The sequence below is a fragment of the Oncorhynchus masou genome, chromosome 11 (assembly GCF_036934945.1).
Source record: "Oncorhynchus masou masou isolate Uvic2021 chromosome 11, UVic_Omas_1.1, whole genome shotgun sequence".
Lineage (NCBI taxonomy): Eukaryota > Metazoa > Chordata > Actinopteri > Salmoniformes > Salmonidae > Oncorhynchus > Oncorhynchus masou.
The window spans coordinates 18,671,603-18,690,482 of NC_088222.1; the positions used below are offsets into that span (position 1 = coordinate 18,671,603).

General features: G+C 41.7%; 1 protein-coding gene across 2 annotated transcripts in view; it reads right to left on the reverse strand.

Annotated features, from left to right (window-relative positions):
* The window catches only part of LOC135548253 (N-alpha-acetyltransferase 25, NatB auxiliary subunit-like), a 52,818-nt gene extending 38,056 nt beyond the window's left edge, over positions 1-14,762 (reverse strand). The window contains exons 1-13 of one of the 2 annotated variants that reach the window (XM_064977648.1): positions 14,692-14,762; positions 12,479-12,564; positions 12,106-12,244; positions 10,881-10,999; positions 6,593-6,667; positions 6,314-6,500; positions 6,078-6,189; positions 5,834-5,923; positions 3,187-3,359; positions 2,223-2,335; positions 1,900-2,107; positions 1,639-1,728; positions 1,330-1,510 (exon numbers count right to left, since the gene is read on the reverse strand). In XM_064977648.1, the coding sequence (XP_064833720.1) occupies positions 1,330-1,510; positions 1,639-1,728; positions 1,900-2,107; positions 2,223-2,335; positions 3,187-3,359; positions 5,834-5,923; positions 6,078-6,189; positions 6,314-6,500; positions 6,593-6,667; positions 10,881-10,999; positions 12,106-12,244; positions 12,479-12,564; positions 14,692-14,749 (1,631 nt within the window). In that variant the 5' untranslated portion in view covers positions 14,750-14,762. The remainder of the gene's footprint in view (positions 1-1,329; positions 1,511-1,638; positions 1,729-1,899; positions 2,108-2,222; positions 2,336-3,186; positions 3,360-5,833; positions 5,924-6,077; positions 6,190-6,313; positions 6,501-6,592; positions 6,668-10,880; positions 11,000-12,105; positions 12,245-12,478; positions 12,565-14,691) is intronic. The other variant, XM_064977649.1, reaches the window with a different exon arrangement.
* Positions 14,763-18,880: the final 4,118 nt, after the last annotated feature.

Here is an 18,880-nt window from a genome sequence, read left to right on the forward strand (position 1 = left end):
AAATCCCACCAGCTCTATATCATCCGTGTCATCGTTCAGCCATGACTCGGTGAAACATAAGATATTACAGTTTTTAATGTCCCATTGGTAGTATAATCTTGATCGTTGGTCATCCATTTTATTTTCCAATGATTGCACGTTGGCCAATATAGAACGGGTGGTAGTGGGAGTTTACTCACTTTCCGACGAATTCTCAGAACGCTGCCCGGCCTCTGTCCCTCTTTTCTTCATGCAACGTAGCCTAGTGGTTAGAGCGTTGGACTAGTAACCGGAAGGTTGCAAGTTCAAATCCCCGAGCTGACAAGGTACAAATCTGTCGTTCTGCCCCTGAACAGGCAGTTAACCCACTGTTCCTAGGCCGTCATTGAAAATAAGAATTTGTTCTTAACTGACTTGCCTAGTTAAATAAAGGTAAAATAAAATTTAAAAAAATAAAATGATGGGGATTTGGGCCCTTTTTTACTCATAATATGTAGTAAAAGGTTCAGGTTTCAAACAATTAAGTATACATTTTCAAAATGCATACTGCCTCCAGCTCATTGCAAAGTGGTGTGTGACGCGCTGACGCCTGCCTAGTTGCCTATGCACTTGTATGGACAATTGGAAGCGCGCTTCAATTACCAGTTGAGAAGAAAAATGAGCTTTTTTGAAATCGCAGCCATTGTTTTTTTAACATGCGATTGCCTTTATAATTGTTGCGCAATTATTGGGCTTTTTGAAGCGCGTTTTACTCCAGCAGCAACCAGCTGAGGAGCTGATTTCTCCTGCAGATGCCCAGCTGGTTGCTGCTGGAGTAAAACATGCGCTTTTATCAGCACATTCATTGCGCAACAATTCTAAATACAATCATGTCTTAAACAGTGTGCACAATTCATTTTGTGCACAATTAAAAACAGCTTGGCTTTCCAAATCAATATATAGGATAAAATGCATTATTTCTCAATGGGATTTTATTATTTTATTTAAAATCGAATTGTTCATTTTTTTTTTGGGGGGGGGGGGGGGGGGCAAAAGCCGGCCATTACCAGTTAACGGAAACCCTGGAGTGTGTGTATTACTATCCTAATGGGTACCGGAAGTCCCCACATGGATAGTAAAACAAGGAAAATCCTCCCTCGTGGGGACATTTCCCAGGTCCCCCATGAGGACAAAGACTATTTTAGGCTCAGGGGTTAGGTTTAGGGTTAGAACTGGGCTTAGGGGTTGGCTTTACAATTAGGTGTTAGGTTTATTGTAAGGAGTTAAGGAAAATAGGATTTTGAATGGAAATCTATTTTAGCTCACAAGGATAGTAAAACTTGTGAGTGTATGTGTGTACTAGAGACCCACCCTATGGTGTCGTGCTGTACGTGCTTGGCATCCAGACTGGAGTAGAGGTCCACTACGGGCTGGAAGGCTCCGAGGCGACAGAAAAGAAGCAGCAGCAGTAGTTTGAACTGAGCGTTGGAGGGACTGTAGGACAAACCCTCCTCTAATACTCCTAGACACTGCCACAGCATGTTCTCGTCGCCTAACACGCACAGAGACACACACACAGTATGTTAACAAAACAGAGAAACCAAGAGCGAGAGGGAAAGAGAGGCAGAGAGTGAAAGGCAGGTAGATGAGAGAAAGAGAGAAATTAAGATGATGACTCACCAGTTTCTGTCCAGAGATCGATGTAGACGTGAGCGACCATGAGACAGTACGTATCAGAGAACTGGAGCTCTGTCTTCAGACACGACTTCCCTGTTTTACACACACACACACACACACTATTGTCAGAAACTATTTTCTGGTTCTTCACAAAATTGCCATTGCATCTCTTCCAGCAGTTTTTAAGCTAGATGCATCACATTTTGGATGGCTAGACAGAAAGGGATAGATAAAGATAGGGACCGATAGAATGGCTGTCCTTACCAAACTGTAGTCCATAGTGGTAGTGGGCTTTGAGTTCTGTGATGAGGCATAGTTTGCCCTCTGTGTCCAGAGTGTGTTGCAGTCCCAGTACCCGGCTCAGCTGACACACACACAGGTGTCTCTGCATCGCCTTCGTATCCCCCGGAAACCTAAAGCCATCCTCACCCACCTCCCCCAACGGAACCAACTCCCCCAGACGGTTTTTAAACTACAGGGAGGAGGAGAGGAAGAGAGAGAATAGGAGAGGAGCAGAATTGTCCAACTCATCAGGGGCTTGGTGATAGATTCCCACTACTGGCGGTGTTCTGCAGGTGTGTGTGTACCTGTGTGTGTTGCTCAGGGGGAAGTAGGTGTAAATACATCTTCAGGTCTGTAATACAGCAGGGTTTGTCTCCAAACTTCCCAAAGAACTGAAGCATCAACTCCATCGGATCTCCTGTAGACAACCAATAAAAACAACGCAAATAAACTGTCAACAGCCAAGGAAACTGTAGGGTGTCCGTGCGTTAGTGCTTTTTGAGGTTGGTTCGGTCTCGGTTCACCAATTAAAAAATCATCACGGTTTTCAATATCGGTTTCAATCATCATTTTTAGACAAATGCATTATGTGGGTTAAATGGTATAGCACAAAATATAACTATTAAGTTGAATAAAAGTCCCATGATGGTAGTGACTGCCCATTACAGCTTATCCCTTATTAACTATCATTCATTTACTTGAATTAAATATTTCAGTTTGTGTACATTACATTTGTTTTATTTGATGACTTTATTTAATTCCAAGTCATCGCATCTCAAAAGAGCTGCTGCCTATGTTGTCAGACAAAATCACTATTTTAGTAGTTCTTCGAAAGTAAATCAGCCACTTTTCTGACTGCTGAATACCAACTATCAATCACTTACATCATGTGCAGTATTTTCAGGTAGAAAAAATCCAAAGCAACTGCTTTCTGCCCCTCTCTTTCTCTCTTGACTGCGCGTTCTCTCCTTCTCCGCGTGTGCTCCACACCACTGAGGTATAATAAGCTCCATACAGATGGGACAGGTAGGCGGACGCGCAACGGATTATGGTCCTTGTAGTTAATTACCACATTTTCTGCGCTAAACTATGTAGATTATTGGCCTTTTGGAAACTACAAATCCCTATTACATTGCACAGTTCGATCTGATCTCTATAGAAACTGTGCATCGAGCTCACAGAAAAACAAATGCAATTCAAATAATTGAACCGAGTTCCAAAAATAACAGCAGCACTAGTGTGTGTTTGTGTGTGTGTGTGTGTGTGTACCAAGCTCTTCCTCATCAGGACAGCCCCTCTGTCTCAGTCTGTGTATGAGTTCCAGGCAGGCCATGTAGGGACCTCTGAGAGGACGAGAATCCTTCTTGTCCTCCTCCTCCATCCTGTCCACCACAAACTTCACTGCCTCCGCCACAGTGGTCTGCACTGGACCCTCCACACAGCTGGAGAAAGAAGGGGAGGCAAAGAAAATAGTTTTTTTGATCAGCCCATCTCTTCTACGAGGTAAAACTTCCACCAAGAGCAGAATCTCGAACAAGCAATGGCCTCTTCTAATAGTTATATATCACTCACACAACAGGGTTTCTGTTTGCCTGCAATTGCCGGCTTTTAGTCGATAAAAAAAATGAAAAGCCGATAAATAACTTTTACCGGCCAAAATGATTGAGAGAAAAAAAAGCTTTTTAATATTTTGGGTTGGCATGTAGCCTAGTGGTTAGAGGCATGGAGCCTAGTGGTTAGAGGCATGGAGCCTAGTGGTTAGAGGCATGTAGCCTAGTGGTTAGAGGCATGGAGCCTAGTGGTTAGAGCGTTGGGCCAGTAACTGAAAGGTTGCTGGATCGAATCCCCGAGCTGACAAGGTAAAAATCTGTCGTGAAGCCCCTGAACAAGGCAGTTAACCCACTGTTCCCTGGTTGGCCGACATTGTAAACAAGAATTTCTTCTTAACCGACTTGTCTAGTTAAATAAAGGTTCAATTCATTGACGGAAATAGATTTGATCGTCATACTTATCGCTATATAGGTTAATTTTCATATAATAGTGGAATTAAATTGGTGTATGTGTATTTGTTTGTCATCGCTTCGCCCATCTTATTTATCCAACACAACTATCACACAGAGCCTATTTTGAACAGGATTTCTCCTGCAGCTCCTCAGCTGGTTGCTGCTGCATGTGCTTTTATAAGCCCATTCATTGCATAACAATTCTAATTGCAATCATGTTTTAACTGTTTATGTGCACAATTAAAAACAGCTATTTTCATTTATCAACTTTATTACCGCCTAGTACAAGCGCAGCGTTTCACCTCCACTTTAAAATGTGAGCTGGAGGCATTAGGTCCTATGCATTTTGAAAACATAGGCCTCCTTGATTGTTTGAAACCTGAATGTTTAACTTTATGTTATGGGGCATGTCTTACCTTGCTTCAAAGTAGCCTATAGGCAAATCCGACCATGGAAACGTGGAGGCAATTATTTTATTAAGACTTCATAGGCGGCGCGTAAATTTCAAGTTTGGGGAAGCTTACAATTTATCCTCGTACCATTTCTACCGATCTGCGTGCCAGTTATGATTTTCACTTGTGCATTTTTGTGGAACAGTTTGATTTCAATAATAACGTTTGTGTTTCTCAAAATCATTGTCACGTGGTTAATCATGAAAATCTGAATTAAAATGATACAAAATTAAACTATGGCGAGAGCACTACCCTCTGCTATATGGACACATTGATAGACCGTGATCTATTGCCCGCTAAAGAACTGAGCGCATAGAACTGATAGCCTATAGGTCAATGCAGCAGTAGGCCTATAACGTCCATCGTCAAATAAAATCAAATGCATTAAGCCGAAAATGATCAATTCAGGTTTTCAATTGCACTTATTTCTCAGTCTGCCTGCATCCCTTTCTAAATGTCTTGACTTGAGCTACTCTTTTTATAAATTCCCCATTACGTTTACTACTGGTGACATATGTAATGGGAATTGATAAAAACAATCAAAAGGGCAAACAATTCACACAATGAAACAACGAAGGTGCAAGAATTGGCGGGAGACATCTGAGCCATTTTGGTGAGACTCGCCTATATCTTAGCCACATCCCCCCTCCCCTCCTTGTCTCAACATTTGTTGTTATACTCAAGAGAATCTATACACATATTTTAGATGCTTTTAACTGACAGCCGCAACTCAACAATCAGCTAGGCCTTATTGACCTGCATTCTGCCCAAATTGTGGCCTTTGCAAATAGGCATAGGCCTTACAAGCTTTTGATTTCTAAGAAACCACAGCTATTTTTTAAATATATATTTTTTTAGTCTAATGATCCTCGATTCTGCTGTGGATAAGTCATGCTTTCTGGTGGAGTATTTTGAATGATTTTATTTATGTATAGACAGGAGTAATGATATAATTTTGGCAAATGTATTCATATTTACTTCCCTAGCCTACTCGACGCACCTCCTATGAAAGACTTCCTCATGTTCCATTGGCTTTCATATCAACTATCCTTCATTGTCCAGAAGCCAAAGGCACAATCCTAGTCATATTAGCAACCCATCCTAGTTGTTGCATCTTTAGATCACCCCCTCTTTCTAACTTTCTAATGGAGATTTTCAACAATGTCACATAAAGAACCGCTCTCATCAGGTGTGCCGTTTAGAATGGACTTTTCCCGTGAATTGCATTTTGGAAATTGTTTGAAAATTACATTTTATTTTCTGCTTCGTTACAGGAGTTGGATGTTCTGTGAAGTTGCATTACCATAATCTAAATGTGATTTCTGTCATTTTGAGCACAGTGGGTGGATGCCGTAATGGGTCCGGTAAATTTCTCAACTGGCCGGTAAATTAAAATCTTCCCGGCCACGTATTCCGGCGCCACATTTTCCTAACCGAAACCCTGACACACACAGTACTCACTGCTCTTCCTCATTAGGTGGGCTCCAGGACTTGTCCATGAGATGGAAAAGAGAGTCAAAGTAGGAGAGGTAGAACTGCCAATCATCAGGACTGTAGAGAGATTGAGAAAGAGGAGAGGGGGAGGGGGAAGAGAGCAAGAGAAAAGGGGAGAGAAAGAGAGGGGAGAGAAATAAAGACCAACTTTGTAAGAGCAATGCTGAAGTGTGTGCATAAATGTGAGTTTGATATAAATGTGTGTACTCACTTTTTGAGCAGTAGCTTGTAGGACAGAGCGTTGCATTCAGGCCAGAGCTGCAGTCGTTGGTACATCATCATACACTTATTCTCCCTGCTCTGCAACTCACTGGTCAACTTCTCTATGAGACGGCAAACATACACCGAGTGAGTAGAAAGACATGAACAAATCACACAGCGAACAACCCAGAAGCTGTACAAATCGTCTCTGAGTCTCTCACACACAGAATCTCTGTCCATTCTTACCTCCCAGTGGACCGCGGACCATGTCCAGAGCCTCCACATACTTCCCCAGCCGCTCCAGGATCATAAAGTACAGTTGAACCTCAGCCTCAGCCTCGATCTTCTCCTCCTTCACCATCTTCTCCACCATGCGTTCAGCCAGGGGCAGGAACATGGTCTGGGCCAACTTCTCATCCTGCGCAGAGATGGCCTGAAACACACACAGACAGTAAACACACACAGTCACACAGACAGACTCACACAATCAATCAAGCTATATATTTAGTGAGAGAGCATGCCTACCTGCATGACCAGACTCATGACAGACCAGAAGTAGTAGGGGTTCTTAGGAACGGTCTTATACAAGGCCATCCCCGCCTAGCGAGCCAGACAAACAGAACAATACAAAAGAACACATGACTTAGTATTTGTTGACATCATGGGAATATTGAAGACACTAGTTAGTGGTACTTAAACACTAACTATTCACAATCATTGTTGACTGGTCCCTGCAGTGTACCATCACAAATACAGTGCATTCAGACCACTTGACTTTTTCCACATTTCAAATCAAAGTTAGTCACGTGTGCCGAATACAACAGGTGTAGACCTTACAGTGAAATGCTTACTTACAGGCTCTAACCAATAGTGCAACAAAGGTATTAGGTGAACAATAGGTAAGTAAAGAAATAAAACAACAGTAAAAAGACAGGCTATATACAGTAGCGAGGCTACATACAGACACTGGTTAGTCAGGCTGATTGAGGTAGTATATACATGCAGATATGGTTAACTTCTTATGGCTGCAGGGGCAGTATTGAGTAGCTTGGATGAAAGGTGCCTAGAGTAAACAGCCTGCTCCTCAGTCTCAGTTGCTAATATATGTATATTATTATTAGTATTGGATAGAAAACACAGAAGTTTCTAAATCTGTTTGAATGATGTCTGTGAGTATAACATAACTGATATGGCAGACAAAAACCTGAGAAGAAATCCAAACAGGTAGTGAGAAATCTGAGGTTGGTCGATTTTCAACTCGGGCCCTATTGAATTCAGATTGGGATATGAATGAAGTTGTACTCCCTGTGGCTTCCACTAGATGTCAACCATCTTTAAAAACTTGAATGAGGCTTCTACTGTGTTGTGGGACTGAATAAGAGCTGAATGAGTCAGGTTACTGGCAGAGAGCCATTTCCTGTTGCTTCTGTAGACACAAAGGAATTCTCCGGTTGGAACTTTATTGAAGATTTATGATAAAATCATCCTAATGATTGATTCTATACTTAGTTTGAAATGTTTCTTCGACCTTTAATATACGCACGAGCGTTTAGATATGTGTACCTAACGCTAACAAAAGTAGCTACTTGGACATAAATAACGGGCATTATCGAACAAATCAAGCATTTATTGTGGAACTGCGATTCCTGGGAGTGCATTCTGATGAAGATCATCAAAGGTAAGGGAATATTTATCATGTAATTTCTGGTTTCTGTTGACTCCAACATGGTGGCTAATTTCATTAATTTTCTGAGCGCCGTCTCAGATTATTGCATGGTTTGCTTTTTCCGTAAAGTTTTGTTGAAATCTGACACAGCCATTGCATTAAGGAGAGGTATATCTATAATTCCATGTGTATAACTTGTATTATCATCTACATTTATGATGAGTTTTTCTATTGTATCGATGCGGCTATGCAAAAATCACTGGATGTTTTTGGAACTAGTGAACGTAACAATGTACACTCAGATTTTTTTATATAAATATAAACTTTCAAACAAAACATACATGTATTGTGTAACATGAAGTCCTATGAGTGTCATCTGATGAAGATCATCAAAGGTTCAAATGTTAAGGACTCTTGGAAGATTAGTCCAAATGGGGACTAAAAGAGATCCTAATAAAATCAAAATCAAATCAAAGGTTAGTGATTCATTTTATCTCCATTTGTGCTTTTTGTGACTCCTCTCTTTGGCTGGAAAAATGGCTGTGTTTTTCTGTGGCTTGGTGGTGACCGAACAATCGTTTGTGGTGCTTTCGCTGTAAAGCATATTTGAAATCGGACACTGTGGTGTGATTAACAACAAGATTACCTTTAAAACGGTATAAGATTCAAGTATGTTTGAGGAATTTTAATTATGAGATTTCTGTTGTTTTGAATTTGGTGTCCTGCACTTTCACTGGCTGTTGTCATATCATCCCGTTGACAGGATTGCAGCCCTAAGAAGTTAGTGACTATGCATATATGATGAACAGAGAGTAGGAGTAGCATAAGAGAGGATTTGTTGGGTGGTGGGTGGGACACAATGCAGATAGCCCGGTTAGCCAATGTGCAGGAGCACTGGTTGGTTGGCCCAACTGAGGTAGTATGTACATGAATGTATAGTTAAAGTGACTATGCAGATATGATGAACAGAGTAGCAGCAGCGTAAAAAGAGGGGTTGGGGGGGGTGTTGCATTACAGCACTGGGAGACTAGTTACATGACAGCCCGCTTGGAGTTTAGCAAATTTATTAAAAGTAAATCAGAAATACCTTATTTACATAAGTATTCAGACCCTTTGCTATGAGACTTGAAATTAAGCTCAGGTGCATCCTGTTTCCATTGATGATCCTTGACGTTTCTACAACTTGATTAAAGTCTGAGACTGGATTATGTCGAGGCACAGAACATTTATGCAGCATTGAAGGTCCTTAAGAACACAGTGGCCATCATTCTTAAACGGAAGAAGTTTGGAACCAGCAAGACTCTTCCGAGAGCTGGCCGCCCGGCCAAACTGAGCAATCGGGGGAGAACGGCCTTGGTCAAGGACGTGACCAAGAACCGGATGGTCACGCTGACAGAGCACCTGAGTTCCTATGTGGAGATGGGAGAACCTTCCAGAAGGACCACCATCTCTGCAACACTCCATCAATCAAGCCTTTATGGTAGAGTGGCCAGACGGACGCCACACCTTAGTAAAAAGGCACATGAAAGCCCGCTTGGAGTTTGCTAAAAAGCACCTAAAGGACTCCGACAATGATAAATAAGATTTTCTGGTCTGATGAAACCAAGATTGAACTCTTTGCCCTGAATGCCAAGCGTCCCATCTGGAAGAAACATGGCACCATCCCTACGGTGAAGCATGGTGGTGGCAGAATCATGCTGTGGGGATGTCTTTCAGCGGCAGGAACTGGGAGACTAGTCAGGATCAAGGCAACGATGAACAGAACCAAGTACAGAGATCCTTGATGAAAACCTGCTCCAGAGCTCTCAGGACCTCTCAGACTGGGGCGAAGGTTCACGTTCCAAAAAGACAACGACCATAAGCACACATCCAAGACAACGCAGGAGTAGCTTCGGGACAAGTCTCTGAATGTTCTTGAGTGCCCCAGCCAGGACTTAAACCTGATCGAACATCTCTGGAAAGACCTAAAAATAGCTGTGCAGCAACGCTCCCCATCCAAACTGAAAGAGCTTGAGCAGATTTGCAGAGAAGAATGGGAGAAACTCCCAAAATACAGGTGTGCCAAGCTTGTAGCGTCATACCCAAGAAGAATCAAGGCTGTAATTGCTGCTTTTTGCTTTGTCATTATGGGGTATTGTGTGTAGATTGAGGGGGGGAAAAAACAATTTAATTGAATTTTTGAATAAGGCTGTAACCTAACAAAATGTGGAAAAAGTCAAGGGGTCTGAACACTTCCTGAAGGTACTGTACATTTGGTATGCTACAGTAGAAACAACAACACAATATACAGAAAATAAAGCCCTTACTTTGGTAGGAACGCACACATGTCCAAAGTCTAATTTGTAAGGAAACTACAATGAAGGTAATGCGGGCGCCGGCCAGATAATGTGCCGGGGGAAAAAGTTTGTGCAATCCTGTTCTGACTAGAGATGCAGAATGTCTTCATACTTGATCTGGGGAAACACTGGGGAAGTGCTTGGGCTCTTGTTGAGGAGAGAAGTTTGTCCGACTCAGTAAAGCCTCAAATATAAATGATCTGCAACAGTGAAGTGGGCTACTTCTTATGTGAATTAATGAGGCGGGACACACCTCAAATCAAACTGTTAGAAAACTAGTTCGAAAATAATTAGAAATTGACAAGTTGAAACATAGATAATTGGCAGGCAGTGTGGCTTGGTTTGAGGGCAGCCTGTCTTGTTGGGTAACAATCACATTTTGCAACAGTGAGTGCATTCTGATATCACGCACATAAAAAAACCTCACACTGGGGAAACCGTTAGAGATATTTGGAACTTATGTGTGAAAATGTTAAAGCAGTTGTATTTAATGCTTGTGGAAAAGCTGGGGAAGTGTGTGTGTAAAGGGAAAGGGGGATATCTAGTCAGTTGTACAACTGAATGCCTTCAACTGAAGTGTCTTCCGCATTTAACCCAACCCCTCTGAATCAGAGAGGTGTGGGGGGCTTCCTTAAATCGACATCCACGTCTTCGGTGCCCGGGGAACAGTGGGTTAACTGCCTTGCTCAGGGGCAGAATGACAGATTTTTACCCTGCCAGTTCAGGGATTAGATCCAGCAACCTTTCGGTTACTAGTCCAATGCTCTAACCACTAGACTCTGTCTGTGTGTGTGTGTCTGCATTTTCTGACCTGCTGCATCTTCTTGTACTCGCCAACACGGGCGTAGGCCATGAACAGGTGAGAGTGATACTCCTCGCTGAGGGGAACCTTCTTCACCGCAGCTTCATACAGCCTAGTCACCAACTCAGCTACAGACAGAGGGGATGGGGAGAATCAACATCACAACATCTAAGGCCTTTGCAGACTGTATGGCAGCTTCAGTCTTTTACAATCATCACATTACACTGTGCGATGTAATCAAATGAAAATATTGATAACCTGGCCAGATTGCACAATTTGCTTCAGTTCCGTCATCAAATTCTGCGATTGGCTTGAGAGTCTACGTCAGTCTACGTAGGCTGTCAACTGCAGTGGTGTATTTGATCTGCGCATCTGCCAGCACCAGCAGAGCAAGCCACTCTTTATGCTTATGCGCAAGTTTGGATTTTTTTTTAAGTGTGCATAGTTTTCAAATAACTGTATATGTCTGAACTCAGAGTCAAATAGGCTTCCCCAAAATAGCATGGTCGCTGTGGTAGAACGCTGACTTTGATTGGTGATTTTGTGCATTTATCAAAATCCCATCAGGTAGCCTGATTTCAAATTATTAGGGAAATCATTCTTCTTGCACAGCATGTAAATGTTTAAATCGAACTATTGTATTAATCTGACTATTCACAATGTGCATACTTAGTGCCGGCCATGTTCCTATTGGTCAGTCACCAGGATCGGCTCGTAACACCAGCCACACTATACGATAAATGCGAAACACTTCTGACACTGCCAGAACTTTGTCGGAGCCTACGACCGCACACAGTGGTACATAAAAGTCGTCAGACCCCGACCCTGTCACACTGAACGAGCCAAGATGTCCGACAGTCGTTTACGACCTACCAATTTGCCAACAAAGTGGAAATTTTGTCTGGGACAGAGAAATCATAGCATAAGACGGCTAAAATCTTACAGTCTATGGGGGCGCTTTAAAGATAATTCAGAGAGTTGTGTGGATGTGTGCGTGTTTGGTTTTCCTGCCTTTGTGGAGAACAAAAGTACTCAAAAGGATAGTAAAACAAGAAAAATCTGGAAAATTGGGGACATTTTCCTGGTCTCCTAAAGGAAAAAGACTATTTTAGGCTCAGGGGTTAGTGTTAGGTTTAGGGTTACGGAAAATAGGATTTTGAATGGGAATCAATTGTTTGGTCCCCAGAAGGTTAGTACAACAAGTGTGTGTGTGTGTGTGTGTGTGTGTACTCACGGCGGTGCATCTCTCTGTAAAGTATAGTGAGAGCCTGTAATGAGTTATCGTCGGTGGGTTCGAGTGTCGCCACCTCCTGGGCCAGGCTAAATGCTTCATCCTGCTTTCCTGTTCGCTGCAGACCGATGGCTTTCAACACCTGGCGAGAGGGATCTGCCTGAGTAACATGCCACCATCATCATCGTAGGAGGTAGAGGTTAGGGGCAGGGTTTTAGGTAAGGCCTAGGGGGTTAGGTATGGATATAAGTGCTTGTCTCTCTTTCAGTCATTAACCCAACTTCATTTACAGCTGCTAGCGAGCAGTTTTTGACCAGACCAGGAAAAGCTCTGGGCTCCATCTTGGGCCCTAAATACAGCCCAGAGTCCCACCCACCTTGGCACAGTGCAGGTCCTTGTGTTTCTTCAGCAGTTTGTCAGCCTGTTGGATCGCCATCTTGTTGTTGCCATTGTCCAGGTAGTCTGAAGGGAGATGACATTACAGAATCAGTTATAGTACTGTATGGAGTAGGTTAACACATACACACCCACCCCAGCCCAGTCCCATCCAAGGAGAAAGGGAGTTATTCCTTGTATTTCTCTACAAACCATTCATGGAGTACTAAGACCTGTCAGCAACCAAATTTTAATATAAACTTGCACACTGATTTAAATAATTTAACCAAAGCCATTATCAGGCTCTGGAAGTAGTTTCTAAAATGTGGAATGTCCAATCAAAAACGTATATTTTGAACCAATGGGTAAAATAATATGTTAATTGTGTAAATAATCGTCTAAAACAACCAATGGTCCAAACCTCATGTTTCTAACATAATAACCTTTCAAACATTATTGAAGTTTTTACCCTTGTAGGATGACCAAAATTGAAAAGTGATAAAAAATAAGGACAGTTGCACAGCACAGCGTAAACGAGGCTGGATGCTGTGCGAGAATAAAGACTACCTGACAGGTTCACTTTGCCGTTGAACTCGTCATCATTCTTCTGGAATAAGCAGGTAAGATAGATATTGATTTTGAGACATGACATGTAGTAATTCTTTGTTTTAGTATACGCCTTTTTATATTTCATGAAAAATTCCTGTTGTGTTTTTGAAGATTTCTCACAAAAACAAGCGGATCTCTGAAATGTCAACTGGGCGTACCATAAGCTTTTTTCCTGAGCCTTTGATATGTAATTCACATTGTCATGCAAATTTAGCTTCTTTCTTTTTTTACAGAGCACACACAAAGACAAGCACGCACACAGTCCCTTTCATAGGACAAGTTGGGGTCTAGACTTCAGGGCAGCTGGATGCCAAAATGAACCCTGCCAGACAGACACACAGTGCTCTCCAGCTACACTATGTCATCAGCCCAAATGACAGCCAGGCAAACATCATTATGTCTCGTGTTGGTCATCAGGGTTTCCCCATTATTCATAAACCAAATGTCTCTAGATCAGCATCAATTTATATATCTACACCCATACAGCAGGAATATTTTTCTGTTGTACAACAGGTATATTTTCATTGTGTCCAGTGTCCACTCACTGACAGCCTCTGTCAACTGATGATAATCAACTCCACATGATTTCAGCAGAGCTTTTGAGGAATGGGAAACAGAGAGAAAGCTGAGAGACCAAACAGAAGTCTCAACGGTGCATGTAATTAGAGCAGTTTGAAAATAAATCTAACTGGATCTAGCTAGCTATCTGTATGATATAATACGACACTAGAACGTTATCGAATGGCCCAAATCAAAGGCTACAACACAACCATGCATATCAAGCTAGCCAACCTTAATCCTCTTAAACCCATCTGACACATGACAGCTAGCTAACCATGATCATTGATCTGTAGTTATAGCCTTCATACTTTGTAGCTATATAACAAATGAGTTAGAGTTGGCATCAGCATCAGGGACACGAAAACAACAACACCCGCTAATAAAACCCCATCTAACCAGCTATTTAGGTAGCATCACAACTACTGCCTTGTAACGTTAATAGCCAAACCATGGCATCTCGTTCCAGAGAGCTAAATTAGCATCTAATGGTAACTTAGCTAGCTACCGAGTTAACTGACGGTAAAACGCATCCGAACAATGTGTGTAATACACCCTGGTGTATCTGACCAACTAACTAGTTAGCTTAAACATAGTTGCTGATATTTCTGTGGCATGCAAAACTATTTGTAATAACGTTTAGACTCAGATCCATCACTGTTTCTACATGCTAAAATAGCTAAGCCTTAGTTAATTAGCTGTTAAATCAAAGAGACCTGAATTTAGCAAGTGGGAGAGACTAATCGCTGAAACTATTTTAGGGTGTAGTTCAAAGCAAAGCTGTTTCATCGTGCATTGAATAACGGTGGGCAAAATATCTGCAGTTGTGCGCTGTCATAATTGTGCTGACATCCACTCAAGCCAAGGTGCACGGTCATTCAGCGCTGCAGGCGAATTGAGTCCGGGGATGGGACTTCGGGGGCCCCTAGTGCTGCCCAGCGAGTCCCAGACACAAGCTACTGATCAGATGACTGCTCCGGTACGTCGATAAACAATGACAACACATTTAACCAGACACAAATGTGCTGTTTCCTTGCGAATTGTTACCGTAAATGGGTCTAAGTCTCCGGTCGTTAGGGTCTTGCACATTGCCTCTAGCCGCCATGTTGGAGGTTACCAGTATACGTCTGAGCATGCGGGGTCGCATCAAACCGGCAGGAATTAAAAGGGGCAGTACATATTTTTTTTTCACCTTTATTTAACCCGGTAGGCTGTCAGGCTCTCATTTAGAACTGCGACCTGGCCAAGATAAAGCAAAGCAATGCGACACAAACAACAACACAGAGTTACACATGGAATAAACAAGCATACAGTCAATAATACAATAGAAGAAGTCTATATACAGTGTGTGCAAAGGAGGTAGGATAAGGGAGGTAAGGCAATAAATAGGCCATAGTGGCGAAATAATTACAATATATCAATTAAACACTGGAGTGATAGATGTGCAGAAGATGAGTGAGCAAGTAGAGATACTGGGGTGCAAAGGAGCAAAATAAAAAATAACAGTATGGGGATGAGGTAGTTGGACGGGCTATTTACAGATGGGCTATGGTCAGGTCGCAGGTGCAGGGATCTGTGAGCTGCTCCGACAGCTGGTGCTTAAAGTTAGTGAAGGAGATGTAAGTCTCCAGCTTCAGTGATTTTTGCCGTTTGTTCCAGTCATTGGCAGAGGAGAACTGGAAGGAAAGGCGGCCAAAGAGGAATTGGCTTTGGGGGTGACCAGTGAAATATACCTGCTGGAGGGTGTGCTATGGGTGGGTGCCGCTATGGTGACCAGTGAGCTGAGATAAGGTGGGGCTTTACCTAGCAATGACTTATAGACGACCTGGAGCCAGTGGGTTTGACGACGAATATGAAGCGATGGCCATTTCAGTAGGATTTATCTGAATTTAATCTACTCAATACAGCACATACCAAATAAATGTTAAAATACAGTCTCAGTATGTCAACTGCAGTGGTATAAAGTACTTAAGTAAAAATACTTTTAAAAAGTTTTTTGGGGGGTATCTGTACTTTACTTTTTATATGTTTGACAACTTTTACTTTTACTTCAGTACATTCCTAAAGTAAATAATGTACTTTTTACTCCAAACATTTTCCCTGACACCCAAAACTACTCGTTACATTTTGAATGCTTAGTAGGACAGGGAAATGGTACAATTCACACAGTTATCAAGATAACATCCCTGGTCATCCCTACTGCCTCTGATCTGGCAAATTCACTAAACACAAATACTTCATTTGTAAACGATGTTTGAGTATTGGAGTGTGTCCCTGGCTGTCCGTAAAAAATGTTTAAATAAATGCGAAAATTGTACAGTCTATTTTGCTTAATATATGGAATTTGAAATGATTTATACTTTTACTTTTGATACTTAAGTATATTTACGCAATTACAATGACTTTTGATACTTAAGTATATTTAAAACCAAATACCCAAGTAAAAGCCGACAAGCTAAAAATCTGCCGTTCAGCCCCGGAGCAAGGCAGTTAACCCCCAACAACTGCTCTCCGAGCGCCGATGATGTGGTTGTCGATGATAAGGTGGCCCCCCGCACCTCTCTGATTTGAGGGGTTGGGTTAAATGTTGAAGACACATTTCAGTTGGATGCGTTCAGTTGTACAACAGTATCCGCCGTTTCCAACTGCCATTTACCCATACTGATATTTCATTATTTGAAAAGACTGTAGTTTCTTACATGCAGTTCACAATCACACATGACTGTTGTGCTTAGCTGTGCCACTAGTGGTCCCTCTTGGTCTGTCAAACTCTGGTCAAACTCTGACCTTTAAAAAATATTGTTCAGCTCTAATTTTCTAATTTTAATTTAAAATGTCTACATTAAAATTGAATTGATCATAAAAAAAGTAATTCCCTATGTATGTGAGTGATATACTGATCTGCATATCAGAATGATGTCTTAATGAAACAACTGGAGATACCTTGAAATGGTCCCCACTCCAGTCCTTCCCCAGATAATGTCCTGTACTTTCTTCACCACTACATGGCCCTAAAAATATATGGTCTACTGAAACTAGATATTCTATAAGTCTTCTTCTGTCTACCTCTGGAGAGGTGAGCATTGACTGAGACATCAAACCAACTCTAGGTGAGAATAACAAAGTGAATGGACAGAGAGTAAATATAGAATATTAGTTTAAAATTATTGTGGAGCTCCTGCAACTACAGTTGAGTCATGGAGTCATTAAGGTTGTAGTCAGGTTGTAGTCATTAAAACTAGTTTTTCAACCACTTTAAAAATTTCTTGTTACTTGCTACTTTGTGCATGACAAAGGTCATTTTTCCAACAGTTGTTTGCAGACAGATTATTTCGCCTTTAATTCACTGTGTCACAATTCCAGTGGGTCAGAAGTTTACATATACTAAGTTGACTGTGCCTTTAAACAGCTTGGAAAATTCCAGAAAATTATGACATGCCTTTAGAAGCTACTGGTAGGCTAAATGACATCATTTGAGTCAATTGGAGGTGTACCTGTGGATGTATTTCTTGGCCTACCTTCAAACTCAGTGCCTCTTTGCTTGACATCATGGGAAAATCAAAAGAAATCAGCCAAGACCTCAGAAAAAAAAGTGTAGACCTCCACAAGTCCGGTTCATCCTTGGGAGCAATTTCCAAATGCCTGAAGGTACCACGTTCACCTGTACAAACAATAGTACACAAGTATAAACACACTGGGACTACGCAGCTGTCATACCGCCCAGGAAGGAGATGCTTTCTGTCTCCTAGAGATGAACTTACTTTGGTGTGAAAAGTGCAAATCAGTCCCAGAACAACAGCAAAGGACCTTGTGAAGATGCTGGAGGAAACGGGTACAAAAGTATCTATATCCACAGTAAAACGAGTCCTATATCGACATAACCTGAAAGGCCGCTCAGCAAGGAAGAAGCCAATGCTCCAAAACCACCATAAAAAAAGCCAGACTATGGTTTGCAACTGCACAAAGATCGTACTTTTTGGAGAAATGTCCTCTGGTCTGATGAAAGAAAAATAGAACTGTTTGGCCATAATGACCATCATTATGTTTGGAGGAAAAAGGGGGAGGCTTGCAAGCCGAAGAACACCAACCCAACTGTGAAGCACGGAGGTGGCAGCATCATGTTGTGGGGGTGGTTTTCTGCAGGAGGGACTGGTGCACTTCACAAAATAGATGGTGTCATGAGGCAGGAAAATTGTGGATATATTGAAGCAACATCTCAAGACATCAGTCAGGAAGTTAAAGCTTGGTCACAAATGGGTCTTCCAAATGGACAATGACCCCAAGCATACTTCCAAAGTTGTGGCAAAATGGCTTAAGGACAACAAAGTCAAGGTATTGGAGTGGCCATCACAAAGCCCTGACCTCAATCCTATAGAAAATTTGTGGGCAGAACTGAAAAAGCGTGTGCGAGCAGGGAGGCCTATAAACCTGACTCGGTTACTCCAGATCTGTCAGGAGGAATGGGCCAAAATTCACTCAACTTATTGTGGGAAGGTTGTGGAAGGCTACCCGAAACATTTGAGCCAAGTTCAACAATTTTAATGCAATGCTACCAAATACCAATTGAGTGTATGTAAACTTCTGACCCACTGGGACTTTGATGAAAGAAGTAACAGCTGAAATAAATCATTCTCTCTACTATTATTCTGACATTTCACATTCTTAAAATAAAGTGATGATCATAACTGACCTAAAACAGGGATTTTTTACTAGGATTAAATGTCAGGAATTGTGAAAAACTGAGTTTAAATGTATTTGGCTACGGTGTATGTAAACTTCCGACTTCAACTGTACATATAAACAGTACCGGCACCCAAAATGAGTCCTGGCATCTGTTTCAGTCCAAGTCAAGCACCACTACCATCACATGAAATGCCCATAAAAAGCCCTCATGCAAATAAAGGGCATAATTTCAGCAAAATACATTGATACATTTTATTTTTCAAAAGTTCTAGTCAATATCCATTGTATTGTTGTATTTTTTATTTATTTTTACAGTCACTTCCAGGGCTTGGCAATATGTGGTATCTTGCCCCAAGGTAAGGGCTGACATGCTGACCTGGATATTTATGTATTTTTCTCATCATGATGTCAATTTAGTAACCCGGAAGAGGTATGTCACGGGGTCAGATCGAATTTCGATCAAACTGGAAAATAAATAATTGATATTAATGTGGCAATATCATATTTTGAGGTAAGACGGTGGTATGTGGGCTCGTCCGAAAGTCCTTAGCTA